General features: G+C 32.6%; 1 protein-coding gene across 2 annotated transcripts; it reads left to right on the forward strand.

Moving 5' to 3' along the window:
• The first annotated feature begins 3,791 nt into the window (after positions 1–3,791).
• LOC7493222 (sister chromatid cohesion protein PDS5 homolog D) lies at positions 3,792–13,959 on the forward strand. 2 transcript variants are annotated; one of them, XM_024596359.2, is made up of 13 exons: positions 3,792–4,219; positions 6,076–6,279; positions 6,404–6,585; positions 7,676–7,802; positions 7,888–8,085; positions 8,900–9,838; positions 9,928–10,014; positions 11,248–11,321; positions 12,293–12,344; positions 12,702–12,788; positions 12,898–12,941; positions 13,077–13,148; positions 13,229–13,959. In XM_024596359.2, exons 1-13 carry the CDS (start codon positions 4,118–4,120, stop codon positions 13,689–13,691), a joined length of 2,631 nt encoding a protein of 876 aa, XP_024452127.2. In that variant the 5' UTR covers positions 3,792–4,117; the 3' UTR covers positions 13,692–13,959. The 2 variants fall into 2 exon arrangements, with proteins under 2 accessions (XP_024452127.2, XP_024452126.2); XM_024596358.2 differs by having other exon boundaries at positions 3,793–4,219; positions 9,925–10,014.
• The last annotated feature ends 9,489 nt before the right edge of the window (positions 13,960–23,448 follow it).

Below are 23,448 nucleotides of genomic sequence, written 5' to 3' on the forward strand. Positions count from 1 at the left end.
CATGATAGTTACCAGTTTAATGTTTGTTGCTGAAACACATGCTTTTACAAGCTTTTCTTCACTTCTTGCTTTGATTGTCCAAGAGTCCCTTGAAGTTGCTTGCGATTTGAATCATCTTTATATTCAAGTTTCTGAGATTTTAGATTTGAGTTCAATAAAATCCCTGTCATGCGCATCCAGTGTCCACATGCCTTAATCTTAATCTGTTGGGTTTGCCGAGTTATCTGCTGCTGGAGTAAAGTATACAACTCTGTTGGAACGAGGCGTTGGATTATATTGATCTATCAATTGATTCTGTTCTCTCCAGCGAAGTTCCCTTCATTGTCAAATCTAGTCAGATGGTAAGCCGGGTATAGCACTTCTTTGACATTGAAACTATCCTTGAGAGTTGAGACTTTGCCTTGGTATCATTTTTAGCCCTCTTTAGCAGCAAAAGACCAGGATAGTATTTTGACACTACTAAGGAGGAGGAAGGCAAGCTCCTAACCATATGAAGTCGAATTTGTCACGAGCAGAAAGGGCTACGCATGTTTTAATTGAGAATTGTTGAGCTAGAACAGTTTTGGTAGATGATTCAAATGGGTTCAAAGCTTGTCATTTTGAGTAACTTTTTTGTGAATATTCTAGTCCTAACATTATTTTTCCTGAATCAAGATGGATTTAATCTTGGTGTTGCAAATACACAACTATAACGCCAATCAAAGTCAATTTCTTGAACCTTTACACTTACTCTCTTTGCATAAATAGTGACCACACTTGAGGTATTTTAATCTCTTAACCAATTGTAAATGATTGATTTTATTGTATAAAGTCAGTATCTTTAAAAAAAGAACATTGTTTCATGGCACTTACATTTTACCACTGATTCGCAGTGAAATTGTTATTTTGCCTCTACCAAAAAAAAAAAAAAAAAACAACTAATGTACATGATAGGCAACATGATTTTTTTTATGGGATACAATAGTCATTATTGAATTGAACGACGTGAATTTAACCCTCTCAAGTTTTTGTTGCACAGTGGAAAAACATTTCACTTGAGTCAAGGGAATTTTTTTACTTTTCAATTTATTTTGTACAGTACAATGATTTAAATGTCTCTTAGAATTAAACTTTAATGGCTTTGTGTATAGGGGTATTTTTATTATTTTATCATAGTTATTTTTTGGTAATTTTCATGTGAGGTTAGGAGTAATTGAGTCTTTTAATATATATATATATATATATATATATATATATATATATATATATATATAATACAATTAAAATAAAAAATGATTGGCGCTGCTCGTGTTTTTCGAGTGATGCACTCCACTGCCAATTGTCAGAGGAGACAATGGCGCGATGCGTGCTTCTGGAAAAGCGATGGTTGAGCTTTGGTGACGTGTTTTTCTTCCCCGCTATTTTCTTGGATTTTCCTTTTATGATGTAATTCGGTCTCATGACCCATATCACGAATTTGAAAGATTAGATGAAGTTGGCTATGGTCATTTTAGGTCGTTTTTTTTTAAAAACAATTCATTCTTCAATATTATAATGATTAGAGATTAAACACTCGTTGTTCTTTTAACTTTATTTTCTATAGAATTACCCCGATTTCATGTCCTGAGTCATAGATTCGACAAGTTCACTAGGGTTGACTTGAGTTTTTTTTGCGTTGCTTTTTTTTTTCCAACTTTGCCCTTCAATATTAGGTTGATCTGATAATTGAGTTTTGTAATTTTATTCAATTTACATTCCGTGAGGTTATCCCAATCTCAAGACCAAGTTATGTATTTAGCGTGTTGGCTTGGAAAGACTTGAGTCAATTTCTTTTTTGTTTTTTTTAAATTTGATTTCTTTTTAATTTTTTCATTCGATATTTTATTTGTTAGGAATTAAAATTTATATTTTTTTTCTATGCTATTATTATGTTCTCATTTAATTAATTTTTACTTTATTAACAAGTAAAATCATCAAAGACTTTTTAAAAATGCTGTAAAGATATATTTATATAGTATTGACAAGTCTTTATCTTTTGTATTGAATTATTATTGATTTGTTTTTTTATTTTAGTTGTTGTCTATTTTTTTTTGAATTATATTATTAAATTAATGAAGTTTATTAAATTCAATAGAATTAATGACTAGAATCTTATATTTTTTTATTTATTTTTATTTTTTAAAAACATTTACACCGCTTTGACATCTGTTTTACGTTGATAAAAAAAAAGCTGGCCTGTGTTGTGGTGTGAAGTGTGAACACCTATCTAATAAACATCCATGCAACGTGGCCCATTTAGAGAAAAATCATTCTTAGTATCTTACAGTGAAGGCAATTTTTCACTTATCCACTGTAATTTAAAAAATTATTATTTATATCTTGAATTTTAATTTTATGCACACATTAACACATAATATCCTCACTCTAATGCGTAAAAAAAATCAATAAATTTATTTATAAAATTATCATTATTTTTATTTAAAAAATGAAAAATCCCTTTATAATTCAATATTATAACTTTTCCATTTTAATTAAAAAAAACTAACCCAAACCCAGATCTCCAGACCTCCCATAACAAAAAGAAACTAGATTAAATTGAGTTCAAATAATTAATTTGGCAGGGGTGACCGATTATTTTACATTAAATATTACACTCTCCTAGTCTCCTCCTCCTCCTTCAAATACTTCATTGAATATATTATATAATTATGTTCAAACATTTTTTTTTTTACTTCATTGAATATATTATATAATTATGTTCAAACATCCATGCACTCAATTTTTGCAAGTTCAAATACTTCATTAAAATTTAATAAAAAAACTCGATTGAATAGAAAATAATTTTTAGAATACTTGATTGATGACAAACAGAGAGTTGAAATGCTTTGTAACAAAATAAAAGTTGGAGTACCAGACTGAAAAATAAATAAATAAATAAATAAATCTCATGTATCATACACACACGTGCACGCGGGCATTATTTTTAAATATCACGTGTTTATCAAAATGATTATGAAAATAAGTGAGAGAGTGATGTTTGGTTATTGTTTAACGGTAAAAAAAATATGGATACAATAAAAAAAAAGACTCTTTTCTGTTCCCCATATGTTCAAACTAAAAATTATTTCAAAACTATTATAAAAATAAATTTATTTTATATTTATATTTATATATTCTCAACAAAAACACATTTCTATTTATTTTATATCTGTTTTCTACTCTACAATACTAATAAAAAATATAACCTAATATTTATTTCATTAACAAATTTTTACCCAAACAACCCTTCCCCGATAGTATTTGACATTGGATTTTGGAAGTGCTTTTAAAAAAATTAAATTTTTTTTATTTTATTTTAAATTAATATATTTTTGATATTTTCAGATCATTTTGATATACTGATGTCAAAAATAATTTTTAAAAAATAAAAAAATATTATTTTAATATGTTTTAAAATAAAAAATACTTTGAAATGCAACCACTATCACATTCTCAAACACCATCTAAAAAATAAATATTAAAAAAATAAAATTAACACCCGTAATTCTAACATTTAGCCTTAAATATGAAGAATAAACTTGTTAATGATTACAAATTAAAATTGAAAAATATGCAAAAGCAATTATATACTTAAGTATTTTCTTGATTTCTAGTGCATTCTATAAAGCAAAATGTGTTAATTTCATAATTTAAATTTAAAATATTAAAAAGAATTAAACTTTTTTTAACCATCAAACTTAAACTTATCCTTGAGATAAATATTCTTTTTCTTGCACTACCATTAAAAAGAAAGAAAGAAAAAAAGGACAGTAAAATAAAACAGGAAAATAAAGAGAGAAATGGAGAAACCCCAGAACCCAAAACCCCATTCTTTTTAACCACAGTGAATTAACGGGTTGAATCCGAGAGGAAAAAACTGCCTCTTTGGTAACCCCTGCTTGCATGGACAACTGTGTTTAGACTTTAGAGTTGTAAACGAAACAGTCAACAAATGGGTTTGATTTCTTTCATCTGTGGGTTTTGTAAATACTACTCTACTGTTTCTCTGTGATGTGGGTTTCGGTGAAAAGTCTCTGAATTTTCAGAGAAAGTGAGAGTATTTTGTGTTTTTGGTTTCTGTGTTTAAGAGAGTGTTGAAATGCCTAACAGTGAGACTGAGCTTGAAGAACGGCTTAAAGAGGCTGGAAATAGTCTCTTAAACCCTCCATCATCTGTTGATGACCTTCTTGACTCCCTCGATGTAATGTCTCATCACCCTTTTCATCTCTTTATATATTTATATATGTTTGCTCTGTGTGCTTGCCTATTTTTTTTTTTATGTTTGTTGATATTGTATTAGAATGTTGAATAGGCTTAATTATTTGGTGCATGGATATAAATGTTTCGTATTTTTGGTGACGACTGCCACGGATTAATGATTTTTTGTTTGGCAATTTTGTAAAAAATTGCTGTTGCTGTTGTTGTCATCTTATATGGTCTTCATCTTCCTGATTGCTTTCTAGTCGTGTGTAAACTCACTCGGTTTTAGTATCTGTTTAAGTTTTCTTTTCCGGGATTTTCTTGTTTGGATGCCTGTTAATTGGAGTGTTGATTTTGAAATCTATCAATGTATGGTTAATGATTGTTGGATTTTGGTCGTTTTTTGGATTTCATCTCTGATTTCTACTTAGCTTTATATGTCCTCTATAAATATTAAGATAACTCTTGACTTTGCTGTTTATTGTTAGGATTGTTGATTGGGGAGTGATTAATTTATGGTGGATAATCATTTCCTGATCAATGTGTTGGGGGAATCTTCCATTTTCACTCTGTTTCTTCATAAAAAAGTATAAGGGAATACTGCATTAATCTGTAATATTATTGCGGGGTATGATGTTGTAGAATGACTATACATATACTCTTGCCAAAGGGCATGGTTGATGGCATTTTAGGATGGGTCAGCAGCCAATGAACTTGTGGTCAATCCAGTTCCAGCAGGACCTGAAACCACTGACAACATTTGGGTCTCCGATGCCTATATCTCTCCTAGACCTTGCAACTAGACAATCTTATTCTTGTTCTCTGATATTTCAGTACATGTGAAATCGTATTATCAGAGCCATGGCATTACCTCTGAATGCTCCATCTGGCACGGTTTGCTCACATATAATTTTTGCAGCCACTGGTGATTGCATATTCTTTTGGTATGATTGGAAAATAACCATTGGAATTGAACTCTTGGTTTTGCTTGGGACACTAAAAAACTTGTCTATAACTTGCATGAGGAAATATGGTTGCGTGACCATTGCTGGCCAACATGAGTTTTCTTTAATTAGTCTTGTAAGTTTGTAATTTTAAATTGCCAAAAAAGGGCATTCGAGTTGATTGTTAATAGCCACTTCAGCTTTCTGTTTGCCTAAAAATGATCTCTACCATTTTTTCTCTTCACCGAGATTGAAAACGTTTTGAGTTGCAAATATCAATCATGACATTAAAACTTTGGATATTCAGCCATAATACTTGAATCATGGCCATTGTCCTTTGCCACCTCTTCGTTAAGTATCTTTCCTTAAGTTTCCTCCCCCTCACCCCAAGTTTTTTTTGGATGATTCTACCTCTTCTAGTATAGGAGTAGCTGGGAGTGAAATATACTTACCGTTGCAAACGGGAAGTAGTATTCCTTGTGCTGTAGTTATTAGTAAATAAAAGATAGCAAGTTCTGCCCTAGATGATGTGTATGTGTTGCCTTTTCTGAGACACTAATGGTGGAAAAATCTTATTTAAGTTATTCAAATCAAAATGGTTATCCTACAAAGACATTGCTATCTGGCATGAAGTGTGTCTGGTGATGAGTTATATGAAGTCCAGCTTGTGTTAACAGATTTTGGAATTTTTTTCAGTGGGTCTTTTCCATGAAACTTACTGGCATTCATGTAATTTGAGCTTTATAGCCTGTAATGGTGTTTTTGTTTTGTTTTGTCATTTTTTTTCTTGGTTATTGGTCCTTTGATGACCTCTGTATGGCTCATATCACTTTTTTAGAGTTGTCATATTTTTTCGTTACTTTATTTATTGCTTATGGATCGATCTGTTATTGTGTTTCATTTTGTCTTGTAGAAACTGGAGCGTTTGCTCACAAATGTGGAGCAAGCACCATCAAGATCAATGCAAGATGCTCTTTTACCACCAATGAAGGCATTAATCTCTAGTGCCATTTTGAGGCACTTGGACGAAGATGTAAGGGTTGCGGTTGCATCTTGCATGAGTGAGATTACAAGAATAACAGCACCAGATGCTCCTTACAATGATGACCTAATGAAGGTACTTATAGCAGCTGAAATCAATTTTCATGTGTGCGGGTGATCAGAATAAGATTTCTTCATTATATGCTCCTACATTTTTCTTTTCGGGCTCTTATGCTGTCTGCTTTTCGAATGATGAACAGGAAATTTTTCAATTGACTGTAGCATCTTTTGAAAAATTATCCCATGAGTCTGGCCATTGTTATACAAAGGCAGTTTCAATTCTTGAGAATGTAGCGAGGGTGAGGTCATGCTTGATGATGCTGGACCTGGAGTTGGATGAACTAATTTTAGATATGTTCCAATACTTTCTGAAATTCATCAGGTAGGACTCAGGAGCCTTGTCATTGTCATTAGCTTTTGCTTCATATCTTCTCATGTTTATATGTCATTTTCTGAAAGATATAGAAATTACTGCCTATTCCATGTATTGTTCTATCCCCCATTTACAATCCCCAAACAGGCTGTAGTGCTACCTTCAATAGTAGAGTTCCTTAACTAATTTGTGTTCAGAAGGATTCAAATTTGGTGAGTAATTTCAGCTCATTAGATTCTGTAACTTTTAATTTTTCTTAGTGTGTAACATTGTACTTCTAAAAACAGAGTTTTGGAGCTGCTAAAATTAAAGTGAATCAGGGTTTGAATAATTCTTTCATTCTTATATTGGAATTTCATTGTCAGAAGTTTACGGTAATAACATGACAGGAGTTTTTTTCAATTGTATTCTTGGTTCTGCAAAATTATGGAAATTCTCAAAAGTTTCGTACAAAGTTACAAGGTTTTTTTTGTGTGTGTGTGTGTCAGGTGGAGTTTTTTAGCATTTAAAACTCATGCTGCATTTCAATATAGCTCCCTTTAGAAAACTGTTCTTAATCTAATTTGGAATTTAGATTGCAAAGGTCTACTGTCAATCATTGTAGAAAAGAAGATCAGGAAAGTTGTTGTGCTTGTTGGAAGTTGAAGAGACCCAGAAGGGATTATTACGGATGAGAAGCAACTCAAGAGTTGTTTGTATGTGGCTATGCATCCTACCCACTTGAAGATTGGACATAGCTTGGGACTTGCTAGGGTGGAAAGTGTCAGAATTTATATGAAACTATTTTCTTGATAACTTCAAGGGATACATTGTGCTATGTATTTATAGTTTCTGTTCTAGTTTTCATAATAAAGATATGGTAGCATTTTGTTTAGGCAGTGGTAGTACATGATCATCGGAAAAGGATCCATATAGCCAACCCCAACTAGTTTGGGATTGAAGCTTGGGTGCTGTTTTGTTGTTGTCGAAGCAGTGGTAGCTTGGGGCTTTCTGTCTGCTTTTCTTTTCTTTTTTCTTTTCCTGTTTACCTTCACATAAATGCCTGGATTTTTTTTTGTCTCTCTTCAACAATTGATGGCTTTTCTTGTTCAACTTCAAGGTCCAATCATCCACAAATTGCAATCTTGGCCATGGAAACAATTATGACCCTGGTCATTGATGAAAGTGAAGAAATCTCAGTGGAGCTTCTCACTCTCCTTTTAGTGAGTGTAAAAAAGCAAAACCAGGTGTGTCATTCATCAAATGTTTCTCTTTTCCATCATGGTCTTGATAGGTTCGATTAGATTTACTCTAGAAATACTATTGTTCCAGAGTTTTTCTCCTATAGCATGGAAGCTTGGGGAAAGAGTTATCACTAATTGTGCTGCTAAAATTAAGCCCTATCTCAAGGAAGCTGTGCAGTCTACAGGCATACCTTTGGATGAATATGCTCCAATAGTTGCTTCTATATTCCAAGATGAGTCTCACACACTCGAATGTGATTATAACAATCATTCTGGGGAACCTTTGGTATGTTTCTTATCCCTGTCTATAACTGAATGAGATTTGAGTGGAGTTTTTTGTGATCTTGTCTTGCAATTGTAAAATTGTTACCTAAGATGGAAAACTGATCCAGAGTTCTCTTCTTTTGCTAAATATAATTTCTGACTTCATTTTCAAGAATAAGTTTTGGTTTCCCTTTTATCTGCTTTGTAGAATCCAAAACCCTTTTAATTTTCTGATGTGAGATGAAGCCCATTTACTGTCTTATACTGCTAGTGATTTGCTACAAATCACACGCAGCCTCCTACTTTCTTAATTTGGTTAAATCAAACCTTTTACTTCAAAATAGATCAAATCAACCTTTTTTTTCTAAGTAAAGGTGATGTCAGTCCCTTCCTCTAATTCCATTACTAGTTAAATGGCCAGCTAAATGCCACATGTTATGATGTAATCAAGTGGAGGATCTCAAATCCTTAACTGGAAGTGGAGTTGATTTGGTCCAATTTAAGGGACATGGTTGACTTGATCAAATTTGAGAAGTAGAGGAACCACATGAGATGTTTTGCCCTACTAGTTACCATTCAGTTATCAATCTATGACTAATATACTTTTCATGCAAAATGAATAAAATAAAATAAAGAGGAAAATAAACTCATGACTGTTGCATATGCTATTTAGAGAGAGATGAGATAACCTTTTTATTATTCTTCATAGAAGTGTGGTTGCGACTTGAAAGGTAGCATTTGTGGCCAGCGCTCTTTTGCTGCAATTTTGGATTTTTTCTTATTCTTAAATAGGTATCCTTTTTAATATTAATTTTTCTGTTGGTCTAATGTCCAAGGGATCATCACCAAATGCTGCTTGTCGTAAAGAAGTTTTTGAAGGTAAGGATGTGATTCCAAAGTCAATAGCAAGGAATGGAACTGCTTCAATTAGAAATGCCGGGACTGTTAAAAAGGATAATGCTTCAAAAATGCTAGAGCCTTGCTCTCATACTGAGCATTCTAAAAGCACCAATGCACAGGACAAAGCAGAACCTGAAGTCATGTTAGAAATGGAGCCAAAGGCTGTTCCAAGTAAAAGGGGCTGGAAACCTAATTCTTTGATGAATCCAGAAGAAGGCTATGATCCTTGGTTTTCAACAGGAAGAAAAACTACCAAACTTCTCCGTGAAAAGCTTCAAGATAAGGGCAACGATGATTTACCCTCAGAAACTCCAGATTCCAAGAAGGTAGCTCTGTCATTAATGCATGTGAAAGTGACAAAACCTACAAGATTTACCCCCAAAACTGTTCAAATCTCAAGGTCTTCTTCCCTAACCCCACAACAAGACATAACTGCTGGAAGTCATTTTAAAAGAGGCCGGCCAAAGAAAAAGGGAAACAGTATGAGTGAAGATGCTGATCCAAGTCCTTCATTGTTGTCAAAGCGTGAAAGCATGAGTGCTCAGGTCGAAGAGAAAGCTCCAGAATTCGATGATGCCAGTTTGAGAAAGCAGTCTAAAGAAAGAAGTGACTCAGAAGCAAAGAAACAAAAACGCTTAAGAAAAAATGAACTTCCCTCAAAGACTCCTAAGAAGATATCTCTGTCTTCTGGACGTGTAGTATCTTCAAAGAAATCAGTGGTCCTCAGTGAACCAGAGGAAAAGCCTGTCCACCAGCCAGTTGTGATTGCAGTAAGGAGATTTAATAAGCACCGCACTGCAGTCCCAACAGGCACAAAAAAGAAGTCTTTGGATGTTAATTCAGACGAGGATGTTGGGGAAGCATTTAGAGATAAGGTATTGAATGGATAAGGATCTAACTAGCATTTACCTCTGTTGTGTATAAAGCTTTTCTTTTATCCTGATGTTTGCCAATTGTACAGAAGATAAAATCATTAGACATGGATGGAAGTTACCTGGAAGAAACCCCACAACCAAAGCTCAAGAGGAAGCGTACTCCAAGGAAGGAAGTGGTATGGATTCCTTATTTCTTGTTATTAACTTGTAGCTTGTCAATGGGACTTTCCTTCTTTTCTTTTCCATGTTTTGCATTTTTATTTTTCCACTTTGTAACATTTACCTCAACTGGTTTTCCTATACATTAGTTTCTCTCTGTTCGGACTTTGCACACACTATAAAATTGCTGAAAATGTTCCCTAAAAAAAGGCTGAAAAAGTTGAATTATAGAATTTGATCTTTGCCAAATTACCTAATTTTGAGTGTAGAGAGGAGTATCACTGTATCAGGTTGATGATATGCTCTTCATTTCTCCTGATATATCTCTTTCCCCGGGGATGGGTATAGGAGTTGAAATCTGTTTTTCAGTCAGTTCAATTGCACGCACTCTCATCAATTGAGTTTAAAAAGCTGTGCTGCAATATCTAGCTGTTCCACCCAATGTTTTGCAACTTAAAAGTCCTATGAGATGCTTTATGTCACAATCTCAGAAACTGATTTGCAACTGGGAAGCCAGCTTAACCATTGTGAAGGGAGATAAATCTCTGATTGGTTTGCCTTATTGGTTTAATGCGTGAAAATAGAAATGGCTATCAGAACTGAAAGAAAAAAAAGCATAGATACATGAAGGCACAATGTTGTACTTTAGCAATCAGAATGTTTGTGCTGCGGACAAGATTTTAACTTGCTTTTGCTTTTTCGATGATCGTGAAAATATTGGACTAATAGTCAAATTTATATTTGATGTTAATGTAATTGCTAATTGCTATGTTAATTTTGGATCAGCACTCCAATTGTTTGCCTTGACTATGAATAAATGCTAGTAAATCTTTCTAAGTCTAACATTGGTGGTTTATACATGTGGTTTACAGGGATGATGTGAGCCTCCATCTGATATAGGGCATAAACCAGACAAATGCTTTAAACTTATATCGTAATTGTCAATGTAATTGGAATTTCAAATTCATCAAATAAACTCATTTCACACTCATCGAAGACTATCTTTGAGATCTAGATTTTTTTTTTTTGGGTGAGAAAGCACTGCTGAAGCTTGTTCTGGAGCTCTTGAATTGTAACAACACATCTTGGGATATGTCACATGCTTATGTTGTGTTTTTTGATTCAACTGTTTTCCTTTTAAGCATGCTTATATGTCAGGCTTTTAGATAGAGATATTTTTGCCTCCTTATTATCTTCTGTAATCTTTGTCATTTTTCAATTTATTGACATGGCTATATTCTAAAATTCAGTTTTCTGGAACTCCTGATCTTGGTGAGCAATTGGTTGGTAACAAAATAAAGGTTTGGTGGCCAATGGATAAGAGGTAAGAGTTGAATATCTGACTTCTAGTTTCAATTTTTTTTTTCTTTTAAAAAAAATTGTTAGATGGCCAGAATTTCTCTCACTTTTCCTGTCATGTCTTGCTGGTTGTCTTGTGCTTGCTTGTCTTCAATCACCAATTCTTATTGAGCTTGTGACTTTTTGTACTCTGATGTCTCAGATTGACTTCTACAAGTTCTATGCTCACAGTGGAGACTGGAGTTATTTAATGCTGAGTATAAGGTCCTTGAATAGGCTTTTGAAAGTGGGCTGAGAGAATTTTATTCGTCATCATCATCTTGTTTGTTTTTGTCTCAAAATTAGACTTGAAATGATAATGCAAGGTTTGATAACTGCATGAATAATAGTATGGAAATAACTATTCAAAAGTTGGCCGAAGAGAGATCATGTTGTCAATTTAATGTCTGTCTCGCACCAGGATTCTAACGATTTACAGTCATAAAGTGGACAAGGTGGTTCTTTTTATGTTGATCCTTGATCTTTATATAATCTTACTAAGGGTGATTGAAAGGGATTTTGACAGTGGTCATATTCTACCAGAGAGGATCTTTGATTTCAATGTCTCTACCTATGTATGACATGCTTTAATTTCCTTTTTGACTGTATATGGTGTATCTAAATTTTTCTTTAACAGAGAAAGTTGATGTTTTTGTTTACTGTCTTTTGAGCTTTTGAACATGCTTTCTGTGGGTGCTGAACCATTACCTGCTGTCAGCTCAGCACAGAAAAAAAAAGAAAGAAAAAAACATCGATTTGTGAAAGAGCTTGACTTGCCTGTGGCTTTTTATGTTTAGTGAAAGTAGATCATGGATTTTGATATGCACTAGATATCTTTGGCTGAGATTCTGGCCCCATAAATTTGAATTAGGGCTCAGCTTATAAACCACCTATATTATTGATCCTTCCAAAGAACATCCATACTGAAGTTTCTGTGCTTGTTTTCTTGTTCTGCAGGTTCTATGAAGGAGTTGTTGATTCCTACGACCCCATCAAAAAGAAGCACAAGGTGGGTGACTCCGAGTAATCCCTCCTTATCTAGAAAAAGGAAGGAGAAGGAATTATCTTTTTGAACCTGTCTTGTACTTGGAGTTCGGTTTTTCTGTAGCAATTGTGGCAATACCCAGGGCCAAAGTTTGTGATAAATCACGAGTACTTATGTCTATGACAGAAATGACACCTTTTATTAGGCTTGCTGGAGCTTTTCTTGTAAGATCAATGGATCCAGATTATTCTGATGGAGTAATTGGTTCATTATGGATGATAAGAGTCCGAACCGTCTCACCAAACATCAATATCAATTTTTCTATTTTCATTTCTTCATATCATAGCTCTAAAATACGTATGTTGATGACTTCTTGTTCAGGTCCTGTATGCTGATGGGGATGAAGAGAAGCTTAATCTCAAAAAGCAGCGATGGGAATTCATTGAAGATGGTATCTTTCCAGTTCAAGTGGGTGTTTTGCCTCATTCTATACTCCACATTTTCCCTTCTTTTATGTTCTAGAACTGTTTCCGGGAAGTAATTATCTGTCTCGCAATTGTGCTAACAATGTTTGCAGGGGCATGAGATTGATGTTCCAAAACCTGGTACTTCATCTGATATGTAAGTTCAGAGATTGTCATTTTAGTTCTTTAAATAAGACTGATATCATGGTTTTCCCATAGTTAGTAGACAGGTATTTTCTGATTCCTTGTTGCATGGTCTGATCTGTGCTTTGCTTTTGCAATATGTTACCAGACTGCAAAAAGTGAACAGTGAAACCAAGTCAGAGTCAAAAAAAAAATCGAAGGCTGTTTCATCCTCAAAAAGGTTGGCTTGCATGCTTTCATGAAGTCTGTTATGTTTTTCATGTGGTCAGCTACCGACTGAAATGTATGATGGTATGCCAGGAGCAGAGCTGCCAGCATTTCCAAAACCACCGCTAGAAGATTTGCTGGCAAATCTGCATATGGTGCTGTCCATGACGAACCAATTCGTGTTGACAAACCTGCAGATCATGACACATCTGGGCCAGGTAGTGGTTCAGAAGATGGTAAAAACACACCTGGGCCAGGCGGCAGTTCAAAAGATGATGGTGAAAATTCTACTGTCAAGTTGAAGATTCACGATCCACAACGGATTGATAACAACTCCAAGCAAGCAATGCCAGAGACTGTAAATACATCTGACAATGGAAGTCCCAAAGCTGGTACCGTGTTCTGTAGCTTCAACTCTGAGCAGACCATGCCAGTTGGTGCAACCCTATCCAAGGATGAAAGTTCCAGAGGGGGTGATGAATCTCATGGCTCAGATGGACCTAAGAGGGAACAGCAGGGGGAAGCGAGCTCTTCCCTTTCACCTGAAACTGACTAGAAACTGGTGAATCTTGCGTACTGGCACAGCAGGCGGAGAGGCATAGGAAAACTGTGAGTTTGGTTTAGTATAGAACAAGTGCCAGTTTTAGTCACTCTGTTTTAGGCGACTTAAAGGTTATCTTTTGTTTTGTGACCCTAGTATAGTGTATCCAAGCAATCCTTCGGCTTGGACCTGAACAATGGTTTGTGATTAGGCCTCTTCGGTAATGGATCTTTCCCTCACATCCCATCAAGTCTTTAGACCTCAATTTGATTGCATTCTTCAAGACTCTTGATATCATCACCAAATGCATGGAAGTGTCAAAAGGTTCTTTTGGCATGCCACTTTTCATGACATGGAGAAAAATTCCTACCTCAATTTTCACTTTTCACTTTTCTAGAAGATTTATTAATCTCCTGCCAATACCCCTAATCTTGAGAAACACTTTCCCTTTTCTTAGCTTTTAACTCCCTTCTGTTTGTAAATGAACAAACAATAGGAATTTCTCCATGAATTAACATGTAGACGACCTCGAATTTGTTGAATGTTGACAAGCATGGCCACCAGTTTGTTAATGGACACTCGCTACAGTCGACAAACAAGAATACATCGCTGCCAAACTCTCCATTACAACTGGATCTAAAATCCAACATGCTTATATTTTTATCCCCTTCTCTCCGTAGGATATTACACCAAAATCTCCAATGCCAGTGATCACTTCCAGTAAAAATTGAGTTAGAGGACTTTCTTCTTTAACCTTCTCCCCTCGACTCTAATCGAGTGAAATCAAAATAGAGAATCATTTGCAAGCAAACGAATCATACTAAATTCAACACAAACCAAACTGGCAACTTTATCCTTGAAGCTCCTCCAATTGTTTCTTTTGGAAGTGTTCGAAAAGTCTTCTTGTGGAGGTTGTTGATATATATATTTTTATCCAAGAATACATGAATATTTGAAATAACGATTGATGGATTTTTTTTACCAATAAAAACAGTTTATGATAAATAAATAAAAATAAAGTTAAAGGGCTAAAGCTCAATTCAACAAAAAAAAAATCAAGAAAATCTTGTGTGGTCCAACCGAATAAAATCAGAAGGGTATATTTTCCTAAAAACTCAAAACAGCAGTCATCTGCCTACCCACAAAGTTACCAGTTAGGTGGGAATGAGATGGCTAGATCAAGTGTACCAATTTCGAAAGAAGGCGGACCACTGTGGAAATTCCTTCCCCCATTAAAGCTACTACTAATTTCTCGTGCAGAAGCCATAGCTTCTGATCTCAAAATTTAAAGTCTAGTTTAGAATTAAGGGATGCCTCAGTTTAGGAGCTAGAAAGAAAAATTATATATAGTTAATTCACTGTGGTAGGTTCAGATTTTTCTTGAATGGAAGAAAATATTTAAATGTTATTAATATTTTTTTGGTGGAAAAAAATTTAATCCACGCATGCGGAGGTTGGTTTTACGAGTCTAAAAGCAACTTGGATTACTCTCAAAAATATAATTTAACTAAAAAAATTCAAGATAATATTTTTTTAGAAACAATATTAAGATAACAACACATGGATTGAATTGAGTCAACCCAAGTTAACATGTCAAATTACGACCCGAGTTATGATAACCTCATAGAAAGTAAATTATAAAATTTAATTTTTAATTAATCTAATTTGAAAGGATGAAATTAAAAAAATCAAATTAATATTTTTTCTGTTAATGGCTCGTGTAAGATGGCAGTTCCTGAACCAATAACTTTTAACAAAGGTTGGAGATAGAAATGGAGGAATTGGAAGGGGAATGTAAGGATTGAAATGATATTTTAATTTCAATATTGTGTTTGGAACAGTAACCTTGTTTTTAAGATGAAATTTAAAATTTTTAATACCTTGATTTTAAGACGGAAATAAATAATAATTAGAAAATTATTCATGATGATAATAATAAAAATTATAAAAGTTATTATAACGACGGTGGTGACAGTGGAGGACTAGATAATTGATAATTATAATATTATAATAATAACAATAATATGTTTTAAAAAATTATCGTCACCTCCACGGTAGAGGTAGTAGCGGTGAAAGAAAAGTGACGAGGATAGTAAAAGATTGATGATACAACAACAATAACGACTGTAACAACATGTTTTTAAAAATATCTCCACCACCACCACCATGGTGGCGACAACAATAGTGACTGAGGTAATGACGGTGGTAGAAATAATCAATATATAATAAATAAAAATAATATACTGTTCTTTGAAAAAACTCATTCACAATTCTAATTTTAATCAAACATCTATATATAAAGTGGGGAATATAATTTTCATTTTCACTCTGCCTGTTTCATTGCCTATACTGGACAGATTTCACCTATGAGAATATCAGTCAGTCTTCGGCAACTGTAAATAAATGGTGATTTCTTCTTCTTGTTGTTGTTTTTTCCTCTCCAAGGATTGGAGATGTAAAATGGGTTGGTGGAGTCTCCTCTGTCGTCGTCCCTAATCTCCTTTTGAAACGATATTAGGTAAACTTTTACACAAGTCAATTGTAGAGTTACCAGAAAGACAAAAAAAAAAGGATAATTAAATTGTGAGTGTTGGGGATTTTTTTTTATTTTTTTTAAATGTAGATAAGACATCTTAAAGAGGGCAAGAACGCAGAATATATGTATAATCTGACGTAAATGATTGCTGCTGCAAAATTTCTTTTTGGCAATAAGATTGGCACCAAGAAATTTTGATTGGAAATGATTGTTGGCATGCAATGTTGTCACACAACGAAATCAATGAGGTTTCATTACTTGAACCAGTGTTAAAAGGGACACGGAAGTCCATTTTTTTTTTAATTAACGTTGGTATTCGGGTTAGCTTGTACGCACCTCAACTAATCCCACGGGTTCTAAAGTTAATAACTATGTAAACCTCTAGTGGCCATCATATTAGCAACCACAAGGTTCGAACCTGAAATCATAGGAGAAGCAAATCCATTAGTCTCAAACTCTTACCATTGAGCCACCTACTAGATAGTTAGTCCATAAAATTCATTCCAGATGATAGTGAATGACAAGATCGATTGAATTAGACCACATGAGTTTTAAAAAATGTAGGAACTTCTGCGTTTTGATTGTATTTTAAAAATATATTTTATTTAAAAAAATATTAAATTTATAACTTTTTAGTATTTTTTTAATGATTTTATGTGTTGATGTTGAAAAAAATATATATTTTAATATATTTTTTCTTTTAAAAAAACACTTACACTACAGTAACAAATATTTATTTTTAGCCCTTTTCCATTCCAAGTATCAATGAAATTTAATTTTGATTTTAGACTCATGTAATTGCCTCCCCAGTAAAAACCATATTTTCACTCAACTGAGTAATTAAATTCCGAATTTTACGTAATTTATATTCCTACTAAGCAAGAAATATTTCCCTGAATAAAAGTAGGTGAGTGCTAACTACTCATTGCCTTTGATCACAGGGAAGAAGGTGATGATATTTTAAAATTCAAAATATTTAAAAATAAAATTTATATATTAGATAAATGGTTAATTTTTTAATTCAAGAAATCTGATTAATTCTCTTTAGATAAGATGTAAGGTGGCTTGATATAACAAACTCAGGTGGTTGGTAGCTAATACCTAGTGGTATTGGCAAGCCAAAGTGGCTGGTACTTGCAAAATATCTTATTTGATGGACGTAGAAACTCTTAAATGCTTAAGTTAGTAACTTTATAAAGAAAAGAGAAAAAAATACAATGATATTTTAGAGAGATAGATTCTAAATATATATATATATGTTAAAAAAATATTAAGAATTAAGAGATTGTGAACATGAAGCTTGAAGGATTCATGAAGTATTTATAACCCACGACGAGTCTTGTCCTTTTATGGAGAGGGGGGGTTGAAGAGTCATTTAACCTTGTGATATTTTGAGTTGTGTTCCACTAAAAAGTAATAAATATTGGATTAATATAAAATACTAGAAGATATACGCAAAGATCATGAAAAATACCAAAAAATCCATGTGAAGTTCTGAAAAATTTTCAAACAAATATCGGGCTCGATACCCGTGCTCGCTCATAGAACTACAGTAAGCATGCCCAATACCACAAAAAATATAAATAACCCCACCCACCCTAATTAGTTGGGGGTGCTGAATTAGGTGTAGGCTTTTCGAGTGTTGAACTCAACAATAGGTGCTTAACAATGGGTGTTGACACCCAGCACCCCCAATTAATTGGATCCTGATACTACACCTTGAGCCAATTAATCCGGGTAAAAAAAAAGAGCTTTCCTTTATGGAAAAGTTTCGTTGCATCCTTGAGTTTATAAGGGTAAATTGCCGGCATGAAAAGAAGTAGTAGTATTGATTGTTTTGCAGCTGTGATAGGCTTTCACCTACCGTTTTTCTTCACTGCGGTAGGTGCAGCCGTGTAAGAATTAAATCAAGCAGTCCATTGCCGAAACCCGGTCTAAATACATATATTATAAACAAAATGGTAGTCAGCGGGAAACGAAGTGAAGTAGACGTTAGAGATTGTTAAAGGATGTGATCTAAGAAGATTGTTGAAGTAATTGAACCATGGGCGGGTCTTCGTTTACTCTACAAGCAAAAAACACAAACAACACTTGGATCATACACTGTGTGTGCTACCCTCATTTTTGTTGACTTTCACACCTGTGTTTTGTTTTGTTGTTAGCTAGGCCTCCAACGTTGATTCGGAGACACCTTAGGAGACCAAACCCTAGACGTTGTTGGTGAGCATTCTTGAACAGGGTAAATTTATGGATGATTAATTAGTTCAGTTATTACATTCTTCATTAGATTTTATCCATTTTGTATGCATCGGCACTCTTGAAGTTGTGGTCCGCGGTTCGGTGGTGGCTTATTGAATTTGATGATACGACTAGTTACAGACTCTGGACGTGACCCATGACTGGACACCCACTTCTAAGGGATAAATTTACATGTGTGTTAGAAAATGCAAGTAAGAAAATTGGAACTAGAAATGTTCTTCTTTTTTTTTAAAAAATTTCTTATGACTTGATTATTATTAATCGCGCTTTGACTTGCGCAATAAATTAATATATTTGTTTGGTAGATGGTCACAAATAATAATTTAACCAGCCTAATCTAAGGATCCAGACACCCCAGATCTGATCTAATATGGGCTGGATTTTAGTGAAAGTTGGGTGGGAGTTAACGTTAAATAATAATATCGAGATGACTTGTTCGCGCACTGCCGCAGGCTTATAAAATAAATGTACTTGATAGTGTTATAATTGTGAACCAGCGCTAGATAAGTAATAGAAATTAAAGGTATGATGAAGCAAATATTTCATGACGGAAAAAAAAGTTGTGTTGGTGATCAAAAACTTAGAGACTGAACAAAATGATTTGTAGCAATCTACCGTGTTTTGTGAGGAAATATACAGTGCTTTCGCCACATGATTTAGCTTTTCAGTTAATAAAAAGAAAAAAAAATACAAAGCTAAATTCTCTACCAACTTAATATTAAAAAAAACCAACAAAGATAATTTTGGAAGGAAAAAAACCCATAAGAAAAAATATTGCAGCAATTGACAATATTTTGTGAGGAAAACTATAACGCTTTTTCCAATAAAATAAACTAAAAAACTATTTAGAGAAATATTGTAGCAATCCACAGTGTTTTGTGAGAAAAACTACAACACTTTCCTCATATGATTTAGCTTTATTGTAATTATAATTCTTAACCAACTCAATATTAAAAATAAAATCGACAAAGATAATTTTGGAAAAAATCATAAAAAAATCACATGGGAAAACACTGCAACAATTCACAGTGTTTTAAAGAAAAAAAATAACAAAACTAAATTCTTAATCGGCTCAATATTAAAAAAAAAATCAACAGAGATAATTTTAGAAAAAAAAATAACAAAACAAACACCAAAAAAAGGAGGAAAAATCATGTTGGAAACACTGTTGCAATTCACAGTGTTTTGTGATGAAAGCTACCGTGCTTCCCCACATAATTTAGCCTTATTTGTAATGACTTGTAATTGTAATTCACAAACAACTCAATATTAAAAAAATAAAATTGAAAAAGATAATTTGAAAAAAATTATAACAAAAAAAAACTATGCGGAGAGACACTGTAGCAATCCACAATGTTTTATGAGCAAAGCTACAATACTTTCCTCACATGATTAAGCTTTATTACAAAGTTAAATTTTAACCAACTCAATATTTTAAAAAATAAAATCGACGAAAATGATTTTGAAAAAAAATATTACAAAAAAAGAAAACACAAAAGAAACTGGAAAAAAACCATGTGAGGAAAAATGTATCAATCCATAGTGTTTTTTGAGGAAAAACTTGTATTTACTTGTAATTACAATTCTTAATCAGCTTAAAATTTAAAAAATAAAATTGACAAAGATAATTTTAGGGAAAAACATAACGAAAACAGAAAAAAAACATGTGGGAAAAAACACTGTAGCAACCAACAGTAATTTTCGAGGAAAGTTAAAGTGTTTTCCTCACATATTGTAACTGTAATTTTTAACCAGCTCAATATTAAAAAATAAAATAAAAAAAGATAATTTCGGAGAAAATCATAAAAAAAACCATGCGGAGAAACACTGTAGCAATAAACAATGTTTTAAAGAAAAAAAATTACAAAACTAAATTCTCAATCAGCTCCATATTAAAAAAAAATCGAAAAATATAATTTTGAAAAATAAAGAAATAAAATAGAAAACTATGTAGAAAAACATTGCAGCAATCCACAGTATTTTCAAGAAAAAAATTACAAAGTAAAAATTTTAACCAGGTCAATATTTAAAAAGTAAAATCAACAAAAATAATTTTGGAAAAAACAAAAGAAAAAATAAATGAAAAAAAAAAGAAAAATTAGGAAAGTTGAAAAAAAAATGTAATTTTGAAAAAAAAAAAAAAAAGCAGGGAAGAATCACTGTAGATTACTATTGTAATCCACAGTGATTTAAGTATGGGGGAACAGTGATTCCCCCACGGACTAAGATCCGAATGGAAACATTTGACAATATATTGTGCTATATATTGATAAAATGTCTGTAATTTTTCCATTTTATTTCATCTAAATATTCTTATTTAGGAAAACCTCAGAAATCATGAAAGGATACGTATAAGGTTTCTCAAGTTTTACTTGAAATAAAATGTCAATTTCATCGTACACAAAGGCTGTGTTTGTTTCTTGAAAACTGGTTTCTAGAAAATTACTTTCTAAACTTTCTTGTGTTTGTTTGCCATTAGAAAAGTTGGTTAACGGAAAACACTTTCCAATCAAAGAAAAATTTAGCTTGGTTTTCAGGAAAGTGTTTTCCTTTTATTTTGGTGGAAAACACTTTCCGGAAGTTATGAAAAATTTAGAAATGTCATATTATTTGCTGATTATATCAAATTTGGTCCTCAAACTTTTGATTGCTATATATATTTTGTTTTGAATATTTATTTTTCAATTTCATCCCTTAGAATTTAATTTTTATATTAATTTTGGTTCTTATTTTTATAATTGTTATTTGCTTTTCCCTTATCATTTTTTAATTGAAATTTTTTATCTATCAAATCTAGTCCTCATTCTTTTGATTGTTACTTATTTTATTTGAAATAATTTATGAAATGTTAATTAATATTATTTTAATTTCTTCATCTTTTATTTTTTTTATTTTTTAGATTTGATCTCTATTATTTTGATTATTATTTATTTTATTTGAGATAATTTATGAAATTATATTTTTTTCAATTTCATTCTCATTCAACTTTTTAATTTGTAAGATTTGTTCCTCATTATTTTAATAAACTTGAAAAAAATAAAATATTAATAAATTATTTTCCAGCTCATTTTCCATAACATAATCAAGTACTGGAAAATGTTTTCCAACTTATTTTTCATTACACTATCAAACATCGAAAAATAATTCACTTTTTCAGAATTCATTTTCCAACAAAAACTACACTGAAAATTATTAATACAAATCAAGAATAATTATGAATCAATAATTTATATTAAAAAAATCAAGAAAATCAGTCTCGAAATTCTAAAAATTCCAAATCTAATTAAATTCATTGCAGATTACGAATGACGACTAAAAGATGCTTTTAAGGAATTTTCCAAAAAAATCCAAAAATCTTGAAGATTTTTATGGGTTTTTGGAACGTTAGTGAAGTTATATATTAATGGTGATTCAACGAGATTGTCATGCAAAAAAATCTAAAGAAGATATTTCCAATGTACGTTATTCGGTCAAAATTTAGCTAACCATTTTGCTTATAATTTCCATGTTAATGAATTTTTAAAAACTGAAGTGTTAAAAAAAAAGAAGAAAGAAAGGACGAAACTTGAAGAAATTAAAAAAATTTAGTGAGCACAATAATAATTAAGAAAGTAATGAAGAACTAATTTGAACATTTCTAACCCTTTCTCCGAGCAACTTAAAGATAAAAATAAAAATAATTAAAAAGAAACTAAAAGATAAAGTGTGGAAGGTTTTAGAATGTGATGGGATAATCAATAATAAGAAATAAAGAATTGGAAAAAAAACATGCAGTTTTAGAAAATATAGAGAAAAAAAAATCAGAGAAGAAAAGAGAAATAGAGAAAAAATCATGATAGCCATTAGCCTCCCTCTCATTTCTCCTATCAGTGTCCGCTCACCACCACAGCTCCTCCAACTACCACTGGCCTCATACATGGACAATAACCTATCTAGCACGTCGGCAACAACAGTTCCGTCTGGTTAGCTGTCGTTGCCTCCCTCACAAAACCCGAATAGAACCGAAACAACCCAGCAACCTCGACTCCTCCTCAGCCCTAAAAAGTCATCCTAAACACCATCAACCACCTTGACTTGTCTTTTTTCCATGCTTAGTAGCATGGCAGTAGGAGAAACAGATCAAAAACCATGAAGAAAGAAAAGATAAAGAAAGCCTAGAAACCTTCTCTTGATCTCTTCTCATAAGTGGCAGTGAAGCTCACCACTGACATCGAAGGGAAGAAAAAGAAGAAGCAACATATCTGGTGAAGGAAATTTCTTAGAAGTATGGTTTACTCTATGTGCTTCTCTTCAACATACTTAGAAATTTCCTGGATGCCCTTACATACGGGCTCTCCATTTTTACCTGGGGTTCAACCTCTCTTCTTATGAAAATTTTTTTGATGATATTATTATTATAATTAGATATTTTATAAGTTTTCAGGGATTAATATCACAAAAATTTAGGGTGTTATTGATAAATCCAAATAAAATACATCTAACAAATTATTTAAAATTAAAAAAAAACTTAAAAAACATGAATGAGAACCCTAGCCTGGCACTCTTGTGCGCTCGGGTTGTCACCATAGTTTCATTTCTTAATTTATTAAGTTAAATTAAGATACAATAAGTTAGTCACAACATTTTAAAGCAAAGAGAAACAGGAAATGGGTAAAAAACAACATGCATTCTCTTTCACATTTTTTGTCACCAGGTTCTTTGTTAGTCTAGGAGTATTAATTAATTAATGATTGGATATTTTTCGGTTTGGATTCGGTTTGGTTTTTTTGGTTTTAGACTTATAAAACCGAAACCGAACCGAACCGATCAGTTTTTTTAAAATTTTAACCGGTTTTTTTCATAGTTTTTTTTTTAATTTTTTTTTAATTTTCTCGGTTTCCTCATTTTTTTTTTAATTTTTTTTTGTTCAACCATGGTAGACGAGAAGAGAGGCCATGTCATCATAGACCTTCAAAGAAGAGAGAGAAATAGCAAAGC

Source organism: Populus trichocarpa, chromosome 3 (genome assembly GCF_000002775.5).
Source record: "Populus trichocarpa isolate Nisqually-1 chromosome 3, P.trichocarpa_v4.1, whole genome shotgun sequence".
NCBI classification, from domain to species: domain Eukaryota; kingdom Viridiplantae; phylum Streptophyta; class Magnoliopsida; order Malpighiales; family Salicaceae; genus Populus; species Populus trichocarpa.

What these genes read in the sequence shown, in the direction of transcription:
- LOC7493222 (XM_024596358.2), top strand. Translation starts at nt 4,118, where the DNA reads ATGCCTAACAGTGAGACTGAGCTTGAAGAACGGCTTAAAGAGGCTGGA. An exon ending in ACAATGATGACCTAATGAAG is followed by an intron (nt 6,280 to 6,403) that starts GTACTTATAGCA and finishes AATGATGAACAG; the next exon opens with GAAATTTTTCAATTGACTGT. An exon ending in ATCATTCTGGGGAACCTTTG is followed by an intron (nt 8,086 to 8,899) that starts GTATGTTTCTTA and finishes CTAATGTCCAAG; the next exon opens with GGATCATCACCAAATGCTGC.